Source organism: Erinaceus europaeus, chromosome 13, assembly GCF_950295315.1.
Source record: "Erinaceus europaeus chromosome 13, mEriEur2.1, whole genome shotgun sequence".
NCBI lineage: Eukaryota > Metazoa > Chordata > Mammalia > Eulipotyphla > Erinaceidae > Erinaceus > Erinaceus europaeus.
Window position 1 is genome coordinate 19,629,150 of NC_080174.1, and position 26,436 is coordinate 19,655,585.

General features: G+C 39.0%; 1 protein-coding gene across 1 annotated transcript in view; it reads right to left on the bottom strand.

The window, feature by feature from the left end:
- IMPG1 (interphotoreceptor matrix proteoglycan 1) overlaps positions 1 to 13,656 on the bottom strand; it is a 119,729-nt gene extending 106,073 nt beyond the window's left edge. Inside the window, exons 1-5 of the mRNA XM_007521957.2 lie at positions 13,491 to 13,656; positions 8,011 to 8,177; positions 7,683 to 7,711; positions 3,476 to 3,540; positions 640 to 719 (exon numbers count right to left, since the gene is read on the bottom strand). Of these exons, the coding sequence (XP_007522019.2) occupies positions 640 to 719; positions 3,476 to 3,540; positions 7,683 to 7,711; positions 8,011 to 8,177; positions 13,491 to 13,641 (492 nt within the window). The 5' untranslated portion in view covers positions 13,642 to 13,656. The remainder of the gene's footprint in view (positions 1 to 639; positions 720 to 3,475; positions 3,541 to 7,682; positions 7,712 to 8,010; positions 8,178 to 13,490) is intronic.
- Between the last annotated feature and the right edge of the window lie 12,780 nt (positions 13,657 to 26,436).

The following is a 26,436-nucleotide window of genomic DNA, read 5'->3' on the forward strand; positions in this document are numbered from 1 at the left end:
AGCTCCTTGAAAAATATTAAAACCATCCTGCTTTTTTGAAATTTCATAAGAAATTCTGTTAGCAGTCCTTGTATCCTGCTTGCCTTTCAAGTCAAACAGATTGGGGACCAGTGCACTGGCTCATCTTAAAACTGGCTCATCCTACTTTCCCCCAATTTGAGACACACTATTTCCATCATTTTGATATTTATCTGATCTTGTCCTGGTGGACATGACTGAAGACAATAGTTTTAACCTGTTAGCAGGCAGACATTTGCTTCAATACAAAAAAAATGTTACTGATCATTTAGCAGATTCATTCATTCATTCTAATTCTTAATGAGCATCTATTCTGTATAAAGATCTGTTAGATACAGTGAGGAAAAAAGCTTTGTCCTCTTGGAGTTTATAATTCAGTTGCATCTTGCAATTATTCTCATGTTATTCTAGCTAATTATGTTTTTTTTTTTTCCTCTGAGTCCCTAAGGAGAAGTGATAATACTGAAAATAGCACACACTAACTGACCCTTAATCAGAGTTAATAAAAATACAACACAGAAGCATGGAATGGCTAGTCTATGCAATCTCTTTTCTTGCTTCACTAATTAAAAAAAAATCCAGGCAGGCATAAGAAAAGCTGCAGTGACTTTCAGAACTTACTATGATAGGTGTCTTCGTGTTATTGAAGAGAGTGTCATCAGGATGGAGAGGGATGGGCTGGAGTGAGACATTGGCAACATCTGTGGAAATTAAAATAAATGCAATCACAAACATGTGACTGGAGGAGTCTATATTAAAGCAAGGTTAAAGTCTCACATTTTTTTTGTCATTATAGAATTTATAGGCATTAAGTACATGCTGAACTTATTTTTTTTTTTTCAGAGATCATATAAATATGTTCTTGAGCAAAAGAAAGCTATTACTCATGGTCCTAGTTATGTTCTTTTTGGATCTTTTTGTAGGACTCATATTTGGTGCTCTCCTAGATGTCACAGTTAAATAATTTTACCTATGGGAATTTGGTTAGTGTGTGTGTGTGTGTGTGTGTGTGTGTGTGACTTAGACGAGTAAATCTTGGATTTGCTATTTGAAAATATCTTTTAAAATTGTTTTCTTATATTTATTTATTTTTTGGATTGAGACAGAGAAAAATTGAGAGGGGTGGGGGAGATAGAGAGGGGAAGAGATAAGAGACACTGCAGCTCTGTTTCACTACTTGTGTAGCTTTTCTTCTGTAGGTAGGGACCGGGGTCTCAAACCCAGGTCCTTGTTCATTGTAACGAGGTGCGCCACCATCTGGCCCCTACTATTTGAAAATACTGGTAATAATTATTATTGTAGTTTTTAAAAATTTTATTTGTTACTGGATAGAGACAGGGAGAAATTGAGGGGGTGTGGATAGAGATGGAGAGAAACAGAGAGAAACCTGCAGCTCTACTTCACCACTCATGAAGCTTTCCCCCTGCAAGTGGGATTCAGGGGCTTGAACTTGGGTTCTTGAGCACTGTAGTGAGTGCGCTTATCCAGGTACACCACAACCTGGCCGCATAATGATTGTCTTCAAGTCATAGGATGATGGGGGATTTTGTTTTACATTTATTCTACTCTATATTTTCCTAACTTTTGCACTAAGTAAGAATTATTTTAGAAAGTTAGAATCAAGTGATTTTTTTTTTTTTTTTTGCCTCCAGGGTTATCGGTGGGACTCATTCATTGCCTGCACTATGAATCCACTGCTTCTGCAGGCCATTTTTTTCCATTTCATTGCCCTTGTTGTTATTGGATAGGGCAGAGAGAAATTGAGAGAGGAGGGGAAGACAGAGAGGGGAGAGAATGAGAAGCTTGCAGAGTTGTGTAACTGCTTGTGAGGCAACTCCCTATGTAGATGGGGAGCTGGGAGCTGGAGGCTTGAATCGGGATCCTTACGCCAGTCCTTGAGCTTCACGTGCCCTGTGCACTAGGCTATCACTTGGCACCGCCCCTACCCTGTTGGTATGTTCCCTTCCCCCCGACCTCTGAGAAGAATTGGTTTGCCCCTTGCTACTTTTGCTCCCCTCTTTCTCCCCGCCCCCTATACTAAGGACGAGAAGAGTCCCAGCAGCAGCGGAGAGGGGATGATGGAGAAAAGCACATGGTGTGGTGATTTGCCCCTTGTGAATAAAGATATACAGCTTCTTAGCCTAGCCATGTGTCCTCGAGTCTCTGTTACCCGCCCATGAAGCCAGCCTAGATAAAACAACACTACCCGCCAAGGGATGCTTTCTGAAATTACAGGGCACACCTATCCAAAGGGCTTTTTGTGTGCATATGTTTATAGCAATACAATACTATATTTTTAAAATTTCTTTATTGGGGAATTAATGTTTGACATTCGACAGTAAATACAAATTTGTATATGCATAGCACTTTCCAGTTTTCTGTATAACAATACAATTCCCACTAGGTCCTCTGTCATCATTTTTGGACCTGTATTCTCCCTTCTGCCCACCCCACATAGCAGTACTATTTGTAATAGTTCAAACACAGAGTCAACCCAGATGCCCAACTACAGCTGAATGGTTAGGATATGTACATAATAGAGTATTACTCAGTTATTAAAAATGATAAATTTATCTCCTTTGTCTCATCTTGGATGGAACTTGAAGGAATTGTGTTTAGTGAGATCAGCCAGCAGACGAATACATGTCAGATGACCTCACTTATAGGTGAAAGTTAAGAAACAAGGAAAGAAAGGCCAAACACAGGAAGAATCCTGGACTAGGCATAGTCTGTTGCAGCAAGGCCAAGAACTGGAGAAGTGGGGTGGCATAAGCGTGGTTGGGGAAGGGTTAGGGAAAATGGCAGGCCAAGTGCATTACAACAGAGGAGGCTGTAGGTTGAATGTGGTAATAATGGTGTGCAGACACCTATAATGGAAAGATAAGAAATTGTACCCATGTGACAACTATCCTGCAAATCATTCTCTCCCAGACAAAACAAAAACAAACAAACAAAAAAACAAAACAAAACAAAACAAAACAAAACAAAAATCAACAATTTGTTCTGCTTTATATCTTAACTTTTTTTCAGCCACCAGGTTCCAGATGCTACCATGATGCCAACCGGACTTCCCATGGGCAGATGACCCCACCAGTGTGCCCTGGAGCCCCGCTTCCCCAGAGCTCCTCTGCCCCACTAGGGAAAGAGAGAGAGAGTCTGGGAGTATGGATCAACTTGTCAGTGCCCATGTTCAGTGAGGAAGCAATTACAGAAGCCAGACCTTCCACCTTTTGTACCCCATAATGATCCTGGGTCCATACTCCCAGAAGATTAAAGAATAGGAAAGCTGTCAGAGGAGGGGATGGGTTATGGAGTTTGGTGGTGGAAATTGTGTGGAATTGAACCCCTCTTATCCTATGGACGTGTTAGTGTTTCCATTTTATAAATAAAAAAATTCACAGACTTTTCTGATGATTTGAACAGAATTTCAGACACATGAAATAAATTCTGAGCTCACCTGTAGAAGACATGGGAGTTTCACCTGGCTTCCCTTGAGGGTCTTGTGCAGACACTTCATCTTTTCTAGTAGCACCAGAGAAAGGAAGAGACAGTGACTAGGAGTTTAATGGTAACAGGGGAAATGTGTTTAAAATTTCCCATACAATATAGATTGACCTAGAAATTAAAGAAAAAAATACACTACAAAACTCAGGTTACCTATTTTTTCATTACAGGAGTAGCCCAACAGAACATCACTGAAGGAAAATATCAGTCATTTCCTCCCCCACCCCAGATGGTTATTTGAGTTAAAGTTTTCCACAGCCATTTTGGCTATGTAGTTATGCAGTCTGGGGAGCATTTTTGTAGTAGTTAGGGTGAGCCTTTGGGATCTGATGTTTCCTACGCATATTGCATTTACACTCTGCTCTTGACATCATGGGTGTATAACTGATGGCAATGAGTTATCACTGAAACATTAATGTTATTATTTTTAATTTATATAGGGACCAAAAGGCAAAGAGAGGGAGAGAGAGAGGGAGAGAGAAAGAGAGAGAGAGAGAGAGAGAGAGAGAGAGGTAGAGAGAGGATAATATAGTAACAACGCTTTCTTGGAGTTCTTTTTTAAATATTTATTTATTTTCCCTTTTGTTGCCCTTGTTGTTTATCGTTACTGTTGTTATTGCTGTCATTGTTGTTGGATAGGACAGAGAGAAATGGAGAGAGGAGGGGAAGACAGAGAGGGGGAGAGAAAGAGAGACACCTGCAGACCTGCTTCACTGCCTGTGAAGCGACTTCCCCGCAGGTGGGGAGCCGGGGGGTTGGGGGCTCAAACTAGGATCCTTATACCGGTCCTTGCGCTTTGTGCCACGTGCTCTTAACCCACTGCTCTACGTCCAGCTCCCAATACCAACACTTTCTTTGATCACTGCGAGACAGCCTAAAGCCTGGATCATGCACATGGTAGGGCAGCACACTAGTCAAGGGAGTTATTTTTCTGGTCCAGTTGAAATCTTTTTCTTTTCTTTTTGTCTCCAGGGTTATTGCTGAGGATGCTTTCACAATGGACCATTGCTTCCAGTGGCCATCTCTTCTCCCCCTTAACCTTAATTTTATTTGATAGGACAAAGAAAAATTAAGTACAATTACACTGCTTGACAGCTTGTAAAGCTTTCTGCCTGCAAGTATGGACCTGGGAATTGAACCCTGGTCCTTGCCTATGGTGATGTACGCACTCAACCAGATATGCCACCACCGGGCCTATAGCCGTTGTAACTCAGACATTTTTTTTTCTTCTTAGTCTATAGGTCTTTGTTTATGATATTTCTTTCTCTTATTATAACTTTCAGACCCTTGTTTCATTTTGCTGTAAGAAAAGAAAACAATAACCAAAAAGAATAGTTTTAAATGCTGGCTATTGAAATATTTGTAAGTTAATTGCCTCTTTTGTAGAGGATCCTAATTTGAATCCTTTATTTCTTAATCCTGAGCCAGTAGGCTAGACTCTGTCACTAACCTGACAATCTACACCATCAAAGAAGAATTATCATTTGGGTAGTGGGGCCACTGATTTCTATTTCTAAGCGTGGCAGACTTATGGGCTAGTCAGGTAAGAAGATTTTCTGTTGTGTCTATCTGGAAGTGTCTGAAATAAAAATAAGAAACTTTTTTTTCTTTCTAAGTTTCATTTCTTTTTAACAACTTGGTAACTATAGCAGATGTAACACGTTTGTCTTTTATTTTCTCTCTAGCAATGCTGGCCCACACAGGAGTGGAAGGAATGATTCTATTTCATTTTCATTTTGATGTCAGTAATTGGTTCTTATAATACTAAATGGGATGCATTGGATCGACCTTCTCGTGGTGCATCCTGTGAGTACACATTCATTGGGGAAACTGAGGATCCTTCCTAGCCGACTGAATCCACATGGATCCCAGTCACTTTCAAAGCCAGCAACAAGCAGCTCCTGACAGCTTTCAACCTGACGCTGTTGACTGGCTATGGAAGAAGGGCAAACGCTAGAAGAAGAATAATACTACATGTCTCTCTGTCAAACCTTAGAGCAGACTGCTAAAGGTTTTCTTATGGATTGCCCTAGCCCTTCTTCTTTTTGGAAAATGGAGACATAAGGATCATCCTATATTTAAATCAGAGAAATTTATATCTATTTTCCTTATGTGAAAGATAATAGTAAGGTTTGGAGATTTTCTCAAGTCACATTTTTTTTTCTAGTCATATCTTTTTTTTTTTTTAACTTCTAAATATCTGGCCAGACATAGTAAGTACTACTATTTTTACAAATATAGGAAAACTTTACTCTTTTTTTTTTTTTTTGGCATTGGATGGAAAATTTTATAATACTTTCTGTCCTGGAGAAGTTAGCAGGGACACATGGTAAACTGAAAGAGTGATAAACAGAAGTGTAAGTGAGGTGTAGAATACAAAGTTCAAAGCAGAGACTTGAACAGGCAGTCAAGATATTTACAAGGCATGACTCTACTTGGAGCTTGAAAAGGGAGATTTGGTTAGTATAAGGTGAATGGTTTTTTTGTTTGTTTGTTTGTTTTCACGCAAGAGAATGGGCTGGGATCAGCTCTCAGGATGAGCAGAGTGATGGTCTATGGGAAGTAATAAAGTGTCATGGAGGCAGCATTGGGGTCAGGGGTTAAAGGGATCAAAAGTTAAAAGGTAAGTGGGTGAAGGAATTTTATTAGTTTGACCTCTACCTCAGTGGAGATTCTGAACACAGATAGTTCATTCTCTCTCTCTCTCTCTCTCTCTCTCTCTCTCTCTCTCTTTTTACCAGAGCACTGATCAGCTCTGGCTTATAGGTGTGCAGGGGATTGAACCTGGGATTTAGGAGCCTCTGGTATGAGTCTCTTTGCATAACCACTATGCTATCAATCCCTGCCCCAGATGATTCTTTCTCAGTGGGGTAATTTGGGTAATGTTTAATAAAGACCTAACTTATTACATTGTGGGAAAGATATTAAGAGTAATGAGGGTACTCTAAAGACTTGATGGTGGAATGTTAAAACCTTTCCTAAATTAGGAAGGGAGAGAAAAATGGGGTAGTTACAGGAACTAGAGACAAAGAAGGCTCTGTGAAAAGGACTTTGTAATAGGAATGCAATATTTCCCAAAGACTATGCTACTTACTGATGTGTGTGCGCTTGTGTGTGCAGGAGAGACAATATGTTAGCTGACATCCTTCTACTTCCTCTCTCTGATTTCCTACTCCTTATTGGATGGGCCTAACTAGAAGCCAGAAAGCGAAGGATACCAGTAATTCATTTCCTGTGACTCAGCAATCTGAACAAGGAATATGTAGGGAACAGATATTCTAAAGGGCCAGAGGAAGATGTGGGGCTCTCTGAAAGTACTGAACAGGGCTCAGTGCAAGAAAAAACATAGTTCAGATGTACTGATTGAACAACAGCTATGCAAGTTAGGGAAAGGAAGTGGTAAAAGGCAAGAAAATAAGAAGATCAGATTGAACTTTTTTCCCACAGTGTAAATTAATAAGTTTATAAACCAGATTGTTTGTGACAGCAATGAAAAGTATTATAAAGAATGTCAGATGTGAAAAGTATTATAAGGAAATGTCAGTGATGCATGCATTTCAATTAGTGTCTCTTTGCATTATTATCTTTAGATTTCTAAATGTTATAAAATGCAGATAAATTGTGAACTTAGAATTTGTAACATTGCTTTTAAATTATTTATGCCTAACATACTGTCTCTTATTTTTGCATTTCAAAAACATTTTGATATTCTGCGTTAGTTGAGGATATAGCTCAGTGACCTGTAATCCAGCTTGAGAAGCACAAACACTTTATGGAATACCAAATTGGAGTTCAAAAATCATGATATTCTCTGTATTAAAATTTTCCTCATGTAACTAATAATTTATCGCAAATGTAAAAAACAGACTCTTCTAATTGCTTTATAGCTTATAAGTGAAAATATACATTAGGTGCTTGTCAGATAATTGCAAATTCATTTTATCTGCCAACATAGAGCTGGTAATCAAATCCATAAGATCTAATCACTTCTCTTTTATATATTCATTTACCTTCAGCAAAAATATGCATAAATTGTCAGAATAACCTACACAGATCTCAGGGGCTGACATAATATCATAAAGGTACAATAGCTCAGTCTCATTCCATTATATTATCTTTCAAAAGTCAAGAGCACGCAACACTCTATTTTGGGTACTTACCTCTCTGGGAAGTTTCTCTGCTTTATTCTCTGTAGAAAGATAAAAAAGTAATTTTACCAGGAGATAATGCCAAGTGAAGAGGTAAAGTCTATTTTCATTCCTTTTCCCCTTTAACTTCACTTCACTTGTCAGTAGAATGTTCTTTCATAAGAATAAAGTTCCAAAAAAAAAAAAGAAAGAAAGAAAGAATAAAGTTCCTATTGGCCTTAGCAGATATTTCTAGTCATTTTTTTGACTAACCCTTATGCTGTGGAAAGCAATTCAAAAGGGGTCGAGGCAGGCCACCTGGGAACTCTTAGGATAATGTTCCAAACATGTTCAGGCTCACCTGCTGAAGAAGATCCAAATGCTCCTGGGAGTTGCTGAAATTTTTCCCTATGTCAAAGAGGCAGAAGGTCTCTTTTTGGCAGATGCTGACCCAGTCTTGGTATTCCCTTGTTTCAGGGATACGATCCAGAAAGATACGAAATGCTTCCCACACTACTTCCTGACACACTGCAATGTAGATTGATTAGAGATAGAAAATGGTCACATCCTAAGAATATTCCCTTCTTCCAACTCAAACACAATCTTATATGTTGGGAAGCTCTTTTTAAAATTTTTATTTATTTTTAATTTTTTAAATTAATTTTTGTTTTTTGCCTCCAGGATTATCGCTGGGGTTGGGTGCCAATACTAGGAATCCACTGCTCCTGGCGTTTCCCCCATTTTTGTTGCCCTTGTTATAGTTGTTGTTGTTGTTGGATAGGACAGGGAGACCGAGAGAGGAGAGGAAGACAGGGGGAGAGAAGGACACCTGCCGACATGCTTCACTGCCGTGAAGTGACCCCCCCTGCAGGTGGGGAGCCGGGACTCAAACGGGATTCTTACACCAGCCCTTGATCTTTGCGCCACCTGTGCTTAAGCCACTGTGCTACGGCTCACCCCACCAACTCGCCCAAAGGTCTTTAGCGGTTTATGTTGACACAAGTAGATTTTCTTTAGAGTCTTCTTGAGGGACAAGGTGTATGTGCGTGCGTGCGTGCGTGTGTGTGTGTGTGCGTGCGTGCGTTTGTGTCTGTGTGTTCTCTAATGTCAATTTTAGCTTCTCTTAGAAGCTTCCCCCAAAGTAGTAGGCCTAGAATCTTTCTATGACAGGAGCACAGGTATACTAGTTCATGTTTCTGCTGGGACAGATTCCCCCACAAAAAAATTATTTATTACACATGAGAGAGAAAGTTTCCGTGAATGAAAGAGAAGCCAGAGCACCACTCTGGTACACATGACACTGGGGTCAAACTGGAAACCCTCAGGCATGCAAGGCTGGCCCTCTACCAGTTGAACCATTTCTTCAGTCTCATCCTTGAAGGGTGAAACATCAGAGGAATCTCAGCGATAGGAGGTGTCTGACAACCTCTGAATGTTGGATCTTGTTTTCCCTGTTCTGCACCATACTTTTCTAAACTATCTTGGAAGGAGTGGCACAGGAATTCTATAGAAATCCAGAGTTTTGACTTTCTATCCTCCCCATAATTGCTGGTCTATGCCTGATATTTTTATCACAGAGCCCAAAACTTTCTACTGATTGCCATATCCCGGACTGTTATACATTATAGATTTGAAACCACAGAGCACATGCCCTTGAAGCCAGATTTAACCTCAGGATAATTGTTCAGATTTGGAAGGATTTAGTTAGACCCATGGTATGTGAAATGCTCATTTCATACTTGGCACACACATTAGAAAAAGAGATTTGCTGCTATGGAAGTCAGGAAACTGGGTCCTAACTATGCTTGGTTATCAATAGAGTCTGGACAGATACTTTCCTCATCTTTACAAAGGGGTTGCTGGCTACATGTTCTCAAGGCCAGTGCTTCTACTGGCCTTTAAAGTGGACTTTAAAGTGCAGATTCTAAAAGTAGGACTAGTGTGGTATGTGAGTATCTGCACTGATAACAAGTCCTTTGAAGATGATGGTGCTGTTGGTATGTAGACAGCACTTGGATTTTCAGGAACTAAGAATCCAACTTTAATCTTTTCTAAGTCATATATCACTGTGAAAAATAATATAACTTTATTTTGGGATTTGGAGAGCAAGGGAAGAAGATACAGAAAGGAAGGAAGGAGAGTATGGGGGCAGGGTAAGGGAATATCATATTGTATCTCACTAGGTTTTTCAAAGGATAGGAAAAAAATCAGACAAGCGTGAGACAAACTGATAAGAGAAAAAGTGAAGGAAAATTTACAAATAACATGTATACCTCCTGTATATATGGGAGAGACCAGAAATTCTGAGTAACTCACCATATGGCCCTAGATACGATCTTAAAATTGTTTGGCCAATACAAAGAACATTGGGGAAGAATAATTAGGAAGGTGACAAAAAAGGTGGAGCATAGTAAGATAAATACATGCAGACTCAAATTCAACCCTCTCTACAAACTCACTAGGGGAACACTTTACAGTGAAGTTAATCAAAATTGCCGAGGGCCATTCTTAGGGAGATTCTTCTTCTAGCGTTTGCCCTTCTTCCGTAGCCAGTCAACAACGTCAGGTTGAGCCTGATGTAAAGTTTCGAGACCTCCTTTGAATCTGGAGAGGTGGCAGTCATTGACTATGTGGGTCATAGTCTGTCTGGAACCACAGGGGCAGTTCAGGTAGTCTCTGGCTCCCCAGCGATGGAACGTAGCGGCGCACCGGCCATGGCCTGTTCGATAGCGATTGAGGAGGGCCCAATCATAACGTGCTAGGTCAAAGCTGGGTTGACGTTCGCAGGGGTCTGTGATGAGGTGTTTGTTCTTTACCTCAGCTGACTGCCAACTCTGTTTCCAAGAGACTGGAACAGAGAAGTTCAGTGTAGGCGTAGGGGACCAGATTGGGTGACGAGACGTCAAGCGTTGAACAGGGTGGGCGAAGATATCTGCGTATATTGGCAGGTCCGGTGGAGTGTAGACGCGGGAAATGAACTTAGGTGATGCCGCATCCCGACGAATATCTGGCGGGGCGATGTTGCTAAGAACTGGCAGCCATGGTACCGGGGTGGAACGGATGGTTCCAGAAATTATCCTCATGGAGGAATATAATTTGGAATCGACCAAGTGGACATGGGGGCTACGGAACCATACTGGGGCACAGTATTCTGCAGTGGAATAGCATAATGCCAGAGATGATGATCGTAGTGTGGAAGCGCTCGCGCCCCATGAGGAGCTGGCCAGTCTTGCAATGATGTTATTCCTCGCGCCCACCTTTGCTGCAGTTTTTATGAGATGTTCGTGAAATGACAGAGTGCGATCGAGAGTAACGCCAAGATAGACTGGCTGGGCTTCCTGCCGTATTATCGTATCGCCAAGCTGCACATTAAGCTCACGCGAGGCCGAGGCATGGTGTAGATGGAAAACAGATGATACCGTTTTTGCAGTGCTAGGGATTAGTTGCCATTTTTTACAGTAATCAGATATCAGGAGATAAATTTTTGCCAAAGAGAGCTGTTGAATTGGTAAATATCTACTTCCCTACAAGAGAGATGAGGGACTCTTCCTGGGTCACCAGCTTGGGAGATGATGAGAAGTAAACCTGCCTCTGAGTTTTGGGGTCAGCATATTTATGATTCCACCACAAGGCTCAGAAGCTTTTCTCTTGTATTGTTTCAAGCATTGGGAAAAGAAGTAGATCAATATTCCACTTGATTTGAAGGCATGTCAGAAAGTAAACGTCCTTGTACTTCCAAATAAAAGGAGACCTCAATATTTTTGAGGTTTAATTATGCCTTCTAAACCCAGAAAGACTCCCCAGATTACTTTAACCCTTGCAAACTTTACAGATGTAAACACCCACAAACTCTGTAGGACCTGCCTCCCCCCCAAGTTTGAATGATGTCTATGTATAATTTCATAGAGGAAGCTATGAAAACAGCAAGTGGGTTACTCTGTTAAAGAGTACTGCTTTGTAGCTGGGTCTTATTTCTTGTTTCTTTGTGAACTAATTTATTAGACTTAAGAAATCTATGCTGATAAATAGGAAAATTTCATAGCACCTAGGGGGCAGCCATAAAGAGAATGGACTGTCACTGCCATGGGGAGAAAAACAATGCTTTGTTTCATCCAGGGATGCAAGAATGAACGGGGGCAGGCCTAATCAAGAATAAATAGCTAAGAGCAAAATTCTGGGCTGGAAATTTGCTTGTAACAGAAAACAGTCTATTCTGCAAATACCTGCCATGAATCCTTACATACATGTGTAGCAAAGAGTTAGAAGTAGTAGCATATTCAATCTGATGCATATACTATATGCTTATTCTTCCATTTGTGAAAAAATAGTATGAAATTGATCAGTGCCACTAACTGATTAATGCATAGGCACATTTAAAATGGATAGTTTACATATGTCACCGTCTTTGCATTTCTAGGGGACTCTTTGCCTTCCATAGCCATTAACAAGCATTTACTGAGAACCAGCTATGCCGAGGTGCTGTGTTAATAACTCAGCATAGTAATAAAGTGCACACAACTTTCTATAATTAGAACCTACCTTTTGACTCTGAGCCAGCATTTGCCATTTCTCTGGGAGCATGTCAGAAAGTAAACGTCCTTTTACTTCCAAATAAAAGGAGACCTGGATATTTTTGAGGTTTAGCTAATTATGCCTTCCAAGCCCAGCAAGACTCCCCAGATTAATTCAACCCTTGCATACTTTGTGGAGGTAAACACCCACAAACTCTGTAGGACCTTAGTGTCAGGAAATGGATTTTCAGTTGTCAGAGTGGGCAGCCCCGTCACAGATTAGCTTGGAGTTAGTTTTCTCTAGTTAATGAGTTTATAATCCAGCAGGGTGATTGTGCTTTTCTGAAATGGAAACAAACATCTAATTTGATCAAAATAATAATTTGTAAACCTCTCCAGTTTCCAAATGTGGGATGGATGGAGTCTAGGTTTCAGACAGACAAGATAATTCACATTTTTTTGAAGATCTCTAGGGGAGATCTGTAGGGGATATAGTACCAGCCCCTAAAGATTTGAATGTTTGTTTTTGTTTGTTTGTTTGTTTAGAGAAAATCAAGCAAACAAAATACCATGGAGAATTTTTCTTTTCCAATGCATGGCAAGTGAATAGCAAGGACATCCACTGATGGCTGTGGAGTGAGTGGCTGAACACCAGAATTATCTCCAGAAATTCTGAGAGTCCTGTGATTCTATCTTGGGGTAACAACTACTCTGTAACTCTGCTAGGAACCACAGTAATTAGGTTGTAAATTCTATGCACTGCCTTGTAGTATATCTTGGTAACAACTGTTAACTGGTGACTCCTCTGCAGTTGGCTATCCTTGTAGGTTTTTAGTGTCAGAAATGTTTGCTGAATCTGCAATAAACAACTTAAACTTATCAAGGAAGGAGATAGGATCTGATGGTGATGGTGCTTTTTTAAAATGAACTCTCAAGTCATAAATCAACTAGCTTAGTTTCCTGACACGGCAGTCATTTTTTGCATCTAACTTCATAAGAGTAACATTAAAATTCAATATTGAACTTCAGCAAAAATAAAACAGAGGTGAAACTCAGATGCCAAGGTCTTCTGGTGTCTTGTCAAATGCCTGACTGACTCCACGTTGAACAGGGTATTATTTTAAAGTCTAATAGCTGATATCTCTTGGTCATAGTTGACTTGACTATGACTGCAGTTTTGAATATTTATTATTTATTACTCTCAGATTTTTAAACTTGTTTGACTAAATGAGAGGTTCTAGATGTTTTAAATTGAAGAAAATCTAGGGATGAAGGAAAAAGAAGGGATGAAAAAGACAAAAGGCTAAACAGGTTTTAACATTTTCCTTACCTCTTAATCTATAATAAGCTTGAAGACTGGCTAGAATCTGTTTCATGGATTCCTGAGGGCAGATTTTAACCCCAGTTGTGAAAAATGCTGATCTTTTGGCTCGAAGCTTTGTCAGATCAAATATTCGTCTCATGGTTGATACTTTGTACATTTTTGTGATACTTTCAGTTGTTTTGATTCTTGGAGCATTGTCTACATCGTCAGTTTCAGAATGGTATGGCTTAATGGAGAGATCTGTAAAAGGAAGATTGATTTTTTCTGGTGAATACATATTATTATTATTATTACTTATGTAATACATATGACACATGATTGATAGAATAAACTCAAAGTTAGAATCCTCTGGTTTATGAACATTTTCCAGTGGTGCAACTGCTAAATATAATCTTGCCTCCAGGAACTGCCAAATATTGAAACTACTCCCTAACATCTCTCTACAAATCGCTCTCTGCTTAGCACTCAAACCTCTCAAGAGATGCCTCTGTTGCTAGATACTGTACCATAAGTGGGAAGTGATGCAGCATTATGGTACCCAGAGGCGTACTCTTGATGAGAGAGTGCAGTGTTTCAACAAACCTAGTGGGAAATATGCAACAAAATTTACTGGCTCTTAATGGCACGTTGAGGACTTCTATACAGGTGGGGCTCTGAGAGTGGCAATTTCATTGGGAATAATTCAGGCTAGGACTTGGGTTAGAATTGTTTTCACACAGCTAGCTTGATATTTTATGGTTGTTGTTGGTGGTAAGTGGGAGAATGCAGGGGAGGTCCAAGAATTTAACTTCCAAAGTCATCCCATCCTGTTGACATTGTGATATCTGTTATAATTAGGTCTAGACTTCCTTTTAAAAATTTGTCTTATTAGGGATAAAATGATTAACAAGACAGTTATTTTCACATGTAGGGCAATTGCCCTATCTCCCCATGACTAGTGTCTGCACACTAGAATTCGTTTTTAAGTCTCTAGATCTCTTATAATAAAAAAGTACATTGATAAATCTTTATTTATTTATTTATTTTACTACATTGACCACTCAGCTTCTGTTTTGCTCAGTCTACCACATGGTGTCAGAGTGTGCTAGCAATGTGATCAGACTTCAGTTCCTTTATCTCCCCCCTCCCCCTTTAGGTTTATCACTGGGGCTCAGTGCTGGCACTATGAGTCCACTGCTCCCAGAGGCCTTCCCCCACCCTACTTTTTTTTTTTTTAATTCAATAGGATAGAGAGAAATTAAGAAGGCAGCAGAGGGGAAATAAGAAGGATAGACACTTGCTGACCTGCTTCACTGCTTGAGCTTGCAGATGGGGATTGGGGGCTTGAACTCACCCCTTGCTCCGATCATTGTGTGGATTGTTGCTCATAGTACTATGTGTGCTTAATCGGGTGCACCACTGTCCGGCGCCCCCTTTCCATTTATCTGTTCTGTCACTTAAGAAAGGAATTCTTGATCATTAGTTGGGGGCCGCTTACTATAACCCTTTGCGATCCTAAGCATGCATTTGTAGTGATTTATTTTCCATGTTCACTAAAGGTGTCCAACTTGTATCTTCTGAAAACTGATAAGGGAATCAGGCAAAAATTCAATCAGGGTGGCTTCTTAGCAGCTTCACCTTTAATGAAAAGCATGAAAGTTCCTATTTCATTAGTGGCAGAGAGGCTGCTGGGTTGGGAGTGGGGGTTGGAGGGAATTGGAAAGAGGCTCAGTGGGAACAAAGTTCTCTATCACTCTGAGATATCTCAGAAAACTCCTTTGGTCTGGTCTCCGGCAATGATTAATTCTTAGGAGTCTCCAGAAGGCAAGAGAGCTAAGAGATTAATTTGCTCACCAGTTACACACCAGGTCAATAAATCAAGATCTCTGTGTGGAACACAGGCATCAGCAACTTTTGAAGGTGCCCAGGTAATTCCACTATGCAGATTTGGGAACTACTGTGAATTTATAAGGATACTTTCCATTGAAGAGTCAGGATAACCCATATCCACCTGGATTAAGCAACCTTGGTTATTATCATGTACAAAGGATAAGTAGTGTCTGGTGGAAATGACACTCTGGTTATGCTATTGTCATTCTTTTTGTTTCCTTTGCTTATGCCCCATGTATGTATGTAGTAACTTGATCGGACCTGAAGTGAACATTCTTATTAATATTGAAAGGCCCTAAAACCAAGCTGATTTATACTCTATGTGTGAGTCAGTCCCAGTTGACAATGCTGAGTAATAACAGGGGACTGAGATTGCTCTGGGGAGTTCCATTTAACTCTGGAGCTGGAGTTCATTTCCTCTGTATTATTTTGGTTCGATGCATGGCAAAGTGAAGCGTGCCCCTTTAACATTGGGGCAAAGTACCAGAGGGAGGCAGGAAGCTGAGTAGACAGTCACCACTACCCTCTACAATTAAGAAAGTGGTAATTTTTATTTTAAAATGTTAATTATGGAACTGGTGAGATATCTCAGTGTGAGAACACAGAATTTTCATGCTGAGGCTCCAGAGGCTCCAGATTCAGTCTTGGCACTACTGCATGCCAGAGATGAACAGTGTATTGGTATCAATCTTTCTTGTTCTTGGTCTAGCACAAACGAGAAAAAAAAAAAAAAGAGGAGACCACCTGGGACTTCAGCAAGACAGGACTAGAACAACTTTAGGAACCCACCAAATCACCAGTGAGTGCAAACACATGTGGCTCATGAACAGAGAGGAGCCTAGGGAGAGATTAAGTGGCTGGTAACAGTCTGGCAGTTTACCAGTTGAGACACTACCTCCAGTCTGTTTCACCAACAAAAAGGTGGCTGAAGGGAGGAGAGGACTCCTCTAAGTCTCACCAAATGTAACTATGAATCTCCATTGCTACTGCTCTCAGAAGCTGGGACAGCAGCATGGAGGCCCTGTGCTGACACCAGGGGACAGAGAACTAACCAGGAAGCTCACGAGAAGATCTATACCTCAGTGGCCTAGCAGTGGGGCTGTGAGAGACTCTTTGCATAACCACTGGATTATCTCTGCCCCACACTGCTTTATCTCTTGGTCAGAAATCAGTGATTAAGCTAAGAAGCCTACTTATAGTTTAAAAGCCCTCAGGCTCCCATAGCCTACAGGGAAGGAAAAGAACAAAAGAGGCTTTTAAGCCACTGTTCTCTGAACTCAGGGATTAAAATAATATTGAAACAAATGTCAATTTCCACAACAGTGAGCCCATTAATTAATTACCTTACTTAGACACAAGTCAATGCAGGCAAGAATGATCAGTAATTTGAGAAGTACTGAGACAGGGACCTCATAACATACTATATAAAATGGTTAAACCAACAAGAAGAAATATTGGAGAAATGAACCAGGACAAGAATTCAGCTAGGTTCCCTCCCCCCAAAGGTTGAAGCACAAAATAATGAAGTCAACATCCAAACACTAGTTAAGGAAATAATCATAGGAGTGAGTAAAGAGTTTGAAAGAATTGTAATCAGAAATGCAGAAACAATCAACGAGACTCTGGAAGAAAACACTATCTTAAGGTTATTAGAGAGCTGAAAGCTGAAATAGCTGAGCTAAGAACACAACTAGTTGGACAAGCTAAAACAGTATCAGAATAGGGTATCAAAATAGATGAACTCCAGAAAACAGTAGAGGGGAGAGAGAATAGAATCAATGAGGCTGAAGACAGAACTATCAAGATTGAGGACAAATTAGAGACAACTAAAAAAGAAGTAAGAGATCTCCAAAAAAGATTAAGAGATACTGAAAACAACAACAGAAACCTACAGGATTATTTCAAAACAAAAGATATATGCATTATTGGCTTACCAGAGGAAGAAAGAGAGGGATGGGAAGAAAGCATTCTTCAGCACATAATAGCTGAGAACTTCTCTAGTCTAGACAGCATAAAAGACATAAAGGTTCACGAAGCCCAGAGGGTCCCAAACAGAATTAACTCAGACTTAAAAACACCAAGAAACATCATATTTAGAATTGAAAGGAATAAGGATAAAGAAAGGATCCTGAAGGCTGCAAGAGAAAAACAAAGAGTCACCTACAGAGGAAAACCCTTAAGATTAGCAGCAGACTTCTCCACACAAACACTACAAGCCAGAAGAGAATGGCAAGATATCTACTGAGGGCTCAATGAGAAAGGCTTTCAACCAAGACTACTGTATCCTGGTAGATTATTATTCAGACTAGATGGAGGCATAAAAGCTTTCTCAGACAAGCAACACTTGAAAGAATCAACTATCACCAAGCTTGCCATGAAAGAAGTTCTGAAAGGTTAACTATGAACAGTCAGACCACTGTAAATATGCCAACTATCAGAACACTATAAAAATCTACAAGAATGGCATTAAAATATCTTTAATCATTGATATATCAATAAATGCCAATGGCCTGAATTCACTTATTAAAAGGCACAGAGTAGGAAGATGGATCAGAAAACACAACCCAACAATATGCTGTCTACAGGAAACCCACCTAACTCAACAAGATAAACACAGACTCAAAGTGAAAGGATGGAAAATTATCATACAAGCCAATGGTCCACAAAAAAGGGCAGGAACAGCTATTCTCATATCTAACATGACAGACTTTAAAAATCAATAAAATTAAAAAAGATCAGGATGGACACTACTTAATGCTCAGAGGATCAGTCAATCAAGAGGACTTAACAATTATGAACATCTATGCACCCAGTGAGAAGCCAATTAAATACATCAAACATCTACTGCAAGAGCTACAGCAATATATTAACAGCAACACACTAATTGTAGGGAACTTTAACACCCTACTCTCTCAACTTGACAGATCATCCACGAAGAACATCAATAAAGACATGAGGGAGGTAGACGAGGAGATAGATAAACTGGAATTATTGGACATTTACAGAGTCATTCATCCCAAGAAACTGGAATACACAGTTTACTCAAGTCCACATGGGTCATTCTCAAGGATAGACCATATGTTAGGCCACAAAGACAGCATCAGCAAATTCAAAAGTATTGAAATCACCCCAAGCATTTTCTCAGACCACAGTGGAATTAAACTAACACTTAACAATCAACATAAGATTAGTAATAGTACCAAAATGTGAAAGCTCAACAGTATATTACTTAAAAACTACTGGGTCAAAGAGGAAATAAAGGAAGAACTCAAAATATTTGAGAGTTCAATGAAAATGAAGACACAAGCTATCAAATTATATGAGACACAGCTAAGGCAGTACTGAGAGGGAAGTTCATAGCCATACAAGCACACAGTAGGAAACAAGAAAAAGCACAAATAAACAGCCTGATTGCACATCTTAAAGACCTAGAAGAAGAAGAACAAAGGAACCCTAAAGCAACCAGAAGGACAAAAATAACTAAAGTGAGAGCATAAATAAATAACATTGAAGATAAGGAAACCATACAAAAGATCAACGAAAGTAAATGTTGGTTTTTCGAAAGAGTGAACAAAAGCGACAAAACTTTAGCCAGTCTCACAAAATAGAAAAAGGAGAAGACTCAAATAAATTGGATTATAAATGAAAGAGGAAATATCACAACAGACACAGCAGAAATTCAGTGTATCATTCAAGACTTCTATGAACAACTATATGCCACCAAGCTAGAGAACCTCGAAGAAATGGACAATTTCCTAGATAATTAAGAACTTCCAAAATTAAGTAAAGAGAAACTAGATAACATGAACAGGTCCATCACAGCTAATGAAATTGAAACAGTTATCAAAAAACTTCCCAAAACTAAAAGTCCTGGACCAGATGATTTTACAATTGAATTCTACAAAACCTTCAAAGAAGAACTAATACCTCTACTTCTAAGCGTCTTCCAGAAGACTGAAGACACTAGAATACTCCCTTCCAGCTTCTATGAAGCCAACATCACTCTGATACCAAAAGTAGACAGGGACACAACCAAAAAAGAAAACTACAGACCAATATCTCTGATGAACATAGATGTTAAAATATTGAACAAAATTCTAGTCAGCCAGAAACAGCAGTCTATTAAAAAGATTGTTCATCATGACCAAGTGGGGTTTATCCCAGGGATGCAAGGTTGGTTTAATATATGTAAATCAATCAACCATATCAATAAAAGCAAGACCAAAAACCACATGGTCATATCAATAGATGCAGAGAAAGCCTTTGACATAATACTACATCCATTTATGATCAAAACACTACAGAAAATGGGTATAGATGGAAAATTCTTGAAGATAGTGGAGCAAACCTACAGCCAACATTACACTCAATGGTGAAAAACTGGAAGCATTTTCCTTCAGATCAGGTATTAAGACAGGGCTGCCCACTATCACCATTATTATTCAACATAGTGTTGGAAGTTCTTGCCATAGCAATCAGGCAGGAGCAGTGAATTAAAGGAATACAGATTAGAACAAAAGAAGTCAAAGTCTCCCTATTTGCAGATGACATGATAGTATACATAGAAAAACCTAAAGAATCCAGCAAGAAGCTTTTGGAAATCATCAGGCAATACAGTAAGGTGTCAGGCTACAAAATTAACATTCAAAGTCAGTGGCATTCCTCTATGCAAACACTAAGTTAGAAGAAGTTGACATCCAGAAATCAACTCCTTTTACTATGGCAATAAAAACAATAAAATATCTAGGAATAAACCTAACCAAAGAAGTGAAAGACTTGTATACTGAAAATTAGGAGTCACTACTCAAGGATATTAAAAAAGACACAAAGAAGTGGAAAGATATTCCATGTTCATGGGTTGGAAGAATTAACATCATCAAAAATGAATATACTACCCAGAGCCATCTACAAATTTAATGCTATCCCCATCAAGATCCCAACCACATTTTTTTGGAGAATAGAACAAATACTACAAGTGATTATCTGAAACCAGAAAAGACCTAGAATTGCCAAAACAATCTTGAGAAGAAAGAACAGAACTGGAGGAATCACACTTCCAGATCTCAAATTGTATTATAGGACCATTGTCATTAAAACTGCTTGCTTGGTACTGGAACATGAATAGACACACTGACCAGTGGAATAGAATTGAGAGCCTAGAAGTAAGCCCTCATACCTATGGGCATCTATCTTTCTCTCCCCCTCTTTGTCTTCCCCTCCTCTCTCTATTTCTCTATATCCTATCTAACAATGATGACATCGATAACAACAACAATAATAGCTACAACAACAATAAAAAGACAGGGGGAACAAAAGGGAAAGTAAATAAATAAAATTAAAAAAAAGAATTCATTAATTTTTTTATTTATAAAATGGAAATATTGACAAGACCATAGCATAAGAGGCATACAATTCCACACAGTTCCTACCACCAAAACTCCATATCCAATCCCCTTAAACTAAAAAAATTCTTTTCTTTGTATTTATTTATTTTCCCTTTTGTTGTCCTTGTTTAACATTGTTGTGGTTATTGATGTCGTTATTGATGGATAGGACAGAGAGGACTGGAGAGAGGAGGGGAAGACAGAGAGGGGGAGAGAAAGACAGACACCTGCAGACCTGCTTCACCACCTGTGAAGCGACTCCCCTGCAGGTGGGGAGCTGGGGGCTGGAACCAGGATCCTTATGCCGGTCCTCGCGCTTTGTGCCATGTGTGCTTAACCCGCTGTGCTACCGCTCGACTCCCTAGAAGAATTCTTTTAAAGAGTATAAACATATTTCAGAGTTTAGTTAAACTTGTTATGAATTTGGATACAAATAAATGTAGACTTAACATCAAAGAAACAACTGGCATGCCAATAACTTTGGAAAAGTGTCATAATTGAATAAAATAAAAAGGGGGTGTAATTAATATATTCAGACCTTCTTAGTACAGGTGAGACATACCTAATATGCATACTGTTTACTTTCTAAATCTAACTTACATTTGTTCATCATTTTAGAAAAGAAAAATATTGTAGCTATGTAAATCAGATGTTTAGCTATTCAAAAAATTTTACTGGCATCACTGTTACCCAAGACCTTGACTCTGACTTAGTAGTCATTTAACTTTGTTGTATTTAACCTTTCTGTGCCTGACTTTCCTTCATTTGTGAATGGGGAAAAATAGTACCTCCCTTAGAGGGTTTCTGTAATAATGAGTTACTGCAGGAGAAACACTTAAAATGGTATCAAACACAGGGTAATTGTAAGAAAAAAAATGTTTTGATAATCTGTGATAGGGGGTCAGGCAGTAGTGCACCTGGTTAAATGCTCACATTACAGGTCCCTGGTCCTCACCTGCAGGGGGAAAGTGATGAAACAGGGCTGCAGGTATCACGGTCTCTCTTCCTATCTCAATTTCTCTATCCAATAATAAATAGATAAAAATATTAAAAACTAATCTGTGACACATATTCTGATATGACTTCTACTTTTTAAAAACTTTTTAATATTTATTTATTTGTTTTGACTTTTCCTTTCTAATGTGACTATTAATGATACTGGTCTCTAGTTACCAGAAAAAACTTTTTACATGCTTCAGTGACTTCCTGTGCACCTGCTGCAGTGCTCTCCTCATGCTTGTCTGTTGATTTGTTCCACTATACTGAAGGGATCTCCTTTGTCTTTCTTTGTTGAGCTCCTCTTTTCCTGTAAGAGCTAGCTTCTAAGCCTTCTCCCATTAGCTTTCTCAGATTCCATATTCAGAATGTCTTTGTTGTTCTTACCTGCTTCTCTTGCACTGCCACCAAACTTACTGATTTGTCAGGATTCAGGGGCATCTATCATGCTTCAGAGCCAGTACGGTGTAGAAAGTTGTTGGAGAACCTCTGATTTCTTGATAGATCCCCTGAATTATAACATCTGTCATTTCTCTGCTGAACTATTTTTTTGTTCTTTTTTTTTTTTATTTAAGAAAGGATTAATTAACAAAACCATAGGGTAGAAGGGGTACAATTCCACACAGGTCCCACCACCCAATCTCCATATCCCACCCCCTCCCCTGATAGCTTTCCCATTCTCTATCCCTCTGGGAGCATGGGTCATTGTGGGTTGCAGAAGGTAGAAGGTCTGGCTTCTGTAATTGCTTCCCCGCTGAACATGGGTGTTGACTGGTCGGTCCATACTCCCAGTCTGCCTCTCTTTTTCCCTAGTAGGGTGGGTCTCTGGGGAAGCTGAACTCCAGGACACATTGGTGGGGTCTTCAGTCTAGGGAAGCCTGGCCGGCGTCCTGAATGACAATTGGAACCTGGTGACTGAAAAGAGAGTTAACATAGGAAGCCAAACAAATTGTTGAGCAATCATGGACCCAAAGCTTGGAATAGTGGAGAGGAAGTGTTAGGGGGGTAGACATCACTAGTTAATTAATACGAGAGGGGGAAATTTAATTGTATGTCTCGAAGTTTTTCAAAATACAAACTGAATCTTTTCAATATATAGGCTGTGTAATTGATATGCAGACTCTCAAAAGCCTAGACCAAGTAGATCAGAAGCAACCAATAGCACAGCTATATACAAGATACTGGGTACTGTACAGCAAACCCTAACAAAAGGACTTTTCAAAGTTAACCCAATTACCAAATAATGTGATGAACTATTTTCTTAATTACTATAGCTATGTATTAGAACCAGATATGTCAGAAGTTCTCTGCTATCTCTGTTTCCTGTGTCCTCCCTAAGCCTCTAGGCTATATCAGGGTAAATACAGACAAAAGGGTCATAGACCTTCAACCTTCTGCATCCCACCATGTCCTTGGGTCCATACTCCCAGACAGTTAAAGAATAGGAAAGCTATCAGGGGAAGGGATGGGATACAGAGTTCTGGTGGTGGGAATTGTGTGAAGTTGTACCCCTCCTATTCTATGGTTTAGTCAATGTTTCCTTTTTATAAATTAAAAAAAAATTTTTAAAGCCCTTCAGGTTAATAGAGTCTTTATCTGATACCCCTAAGCTATGACTCCACCCTTGGGGTAAGGTCAGGAGTTACAGATTAAACATATAATCTGATATAATCACTAGAATTAGAGATAACATGTCTGATATAGAGTGGTCCACCTACTAGGAGAGAGATCATTCAATAACACATTTCCTTAGAAGTTTTTACTTGACATAGCTGTATGCACAAATACCCAACAGAAGAAGGGGGTGGCCTCTGGGGGATAATTGGCAGAATCTCATTGTAAGATGTATTCTCTGTGCCTGTTACTTCATATCCCCCTTTTACTTTCAGTACGACTGGTGTAATGAAGTTTATTTCCGAGCTTTATGACACAAACAAAACTCTGCTCCCCAGCATTCAGAGAGCCCCTGAGAAGTTTTGCTATAGAAAGTTATACACTTTAGCAAATATCATGGATCTTATATTGAATTGCTTACTTAGTCCTACTTTGTAAAATACTTTGCCAGTAACACGCAGTTCTCTTCTCTAGACTACAAACACCGAATTTGCTAATGCTTAGACTTTAGTCTGCATATAACTCAGAACTGTAAGTCTATTCTTTTCCCGAGTCACCTTGATACTTGCACAGTGCAATTTTTTTTGTTTGTGACACTTATGTAATACATATTCATTAAGTGAAATAATGAAAAATTCTTGTGAACATAGTAATGGGTCTTTTATAATATATCAATATATATATGAATTAAATTTGCATTAAGACTAGCAGACCATGAAAAATTATTTTATATGTCTTGTCCACCTACATTATTGCAACCTCCCTTATAAATGTCTTTTTCTTTTTTACAATGTCTAATGTCAGAGGCTTTGGACACAGTCACCTTGTTAAATATACTGGGTGAAAAGACAAAAAAAAAAAAAAAGAATTTTTTGGATCACAATCAAAAGAAAAGAAAGGAGATGGTTCATACTTAAAGATGTTTTAGTAAAGTTGACATTCCTAGAAACTTTCAATTTATCCAAGAGTAAGTAAACGAACAAATAATAAATGACATCAATTAATACCATGGAATTGACACCCACTGGGCTGGGATGTTCTTCTGAAAGGCCTGGCAGATGGTATCTGTGGAAAGGAATATTAATATTGACTGGATGCTAAAGAAATTTTCAGTTTCCTTCTTCCTCAAATATTGTACTCAGTAAGCAAAACCAGAATCTCTGTTAAGTCTAGTTCTTTTCTTACTTCTCATATGCATCCAGCTGAACATGGCTGAAAATAAACAGCCATTAAGACCCATCTTAAATCTTAATTTTTCCTTTTCTTTCTTCATTTCTTCCTTCCTTCCTTCCTTTCATTTTTTTCTTTCTTTCTCTCTTTCTCTCTCTCTTTCTTTCTTTTTTTGTTTTGTTTGAGGGATAGTAATTGTCCTCTAGTTGATATATATATATATATATATATATATATATATATATATATATATATTATTTTGCCAATTGTATACAGTATATCTCTTGGCCAATTGTATACAATGTTTCTTCTAAAGTTTATCAAGAGGTGACAATAATGTTGATGTTATCAGAAGAGATTAGGAGACAAACCTTACTATCTTTTGTGCAGTTAATTGAGTAGATAGACTGAGGGAGGTGAAGTAGAGGTTATGAGAGGAGGGTGTCTAGGCCTAATCTAAGTGACTAGTCAATTTATGTTGCCTTATTTAGACTTTTCTACTTGATTGCTGAGCTTATTAGGTCTAAACCTAGTCACAGTAGACTATTAATCATTTTTACTTTTGAGGTATATAGTTGTCCCTAACTTATGGATATGTGTATACATGTACCCAATCTTCTCGGCTCCTAGCTTATATCTAGGTGTTGTAACTAAAAATTAAAAGGGGCTTTAGCTACAGAGTGTAATGGATGCAGCTGAAGGACAGTTGGGAGTGGGTTTAAAGAAATCAAGATTTTATTAGGGCAGTACAGAGGTATAAGACATTATTTTAGGGACTGAAAAATAAGCAGCTATCATCAGGGGTTAAGAATACGTTAGGTCCACCCACAATGCTTTGTGCATTTTCACAGACCGGATCTACACATAGTCTACTGTGCATTTGCACAGATCTCTGTATGCTCTGTCGCCAAGGCTGACGTCAGTGCTATGGTCGGCCTGTATACTGCATTACAGCATCTAGGGTCTGCAACTTTGTTGGAGAGTGCTTCATTTGAAATGGAACTAGGTAGTCCCATGTGTTAGGAAAGGTCTCAGCAGATTATTGGAGTTGGAAGGCTGATGACTCAGGTTTGGCATCTCTGGATACAATCCAAAGAGAAAAGGCAGTGAGTGGCAGCATAACGTGGCATGGTGGCACTAGTTGCATTGATTTAGTTGAGGTCTGTAGAGGCAGTGTAACAGGATAAGGTATTGAGAGGTATTCCTAGTCTAAGCACTCTCCACACAGTATTCCAAAGGGGCTACACCAGTTTGCATTCCCACCAGCAATGCAGCATTTCTTTTTTCCTCCAACACCTGTCTCTTTCTGTTTTGTTGATGTTGACAATTCTCACAGGTGTGAACTGGAATCTCATACAGTATAGTTTTAATTTGCATTTCTCTAATGATGAGTGAAGTGGAACATTTCTTCATGTGTCTGTGGGACATGTATCTCTTCTTGAGAAAACTGTCATTGGCCCAGTTTTTTACTGAGCTATTTTTTTTCTTTTGTTGAGCTATACCAGATATTTATACTTGTTGATATGTCAGTTGTTGGATGTGTGATATGCAAATATTATCTCCCATTTACTGGGTTGTCTGATTATCCTTGTGTAGTTTGCTTTTGATATGTAGAGGTTTCTAATTTTACGTAGTCCCAAGTATTTACTCTTGTTTACATTTTCCATGTCCATGGAGTTCAATCTCCAAATACATCTTGGATGTGAAAATGTATTTTTTTTTTCTATAAACTTTAGGGTTTGTAGCCTAATTTTGAGTTGATTTTGGTGCATGGTATTAAGTGGTGGTCTAGTTTCACTTTTTTCCATGTGGTTGTTCATTTTCTCAGCACCATTTGTTGATGAGACCTTCTTTACCCCACTGAAACTTTTTCCTTTGTCATATTTTAGGTGGCTGTATATATATATGTGGACTCACTT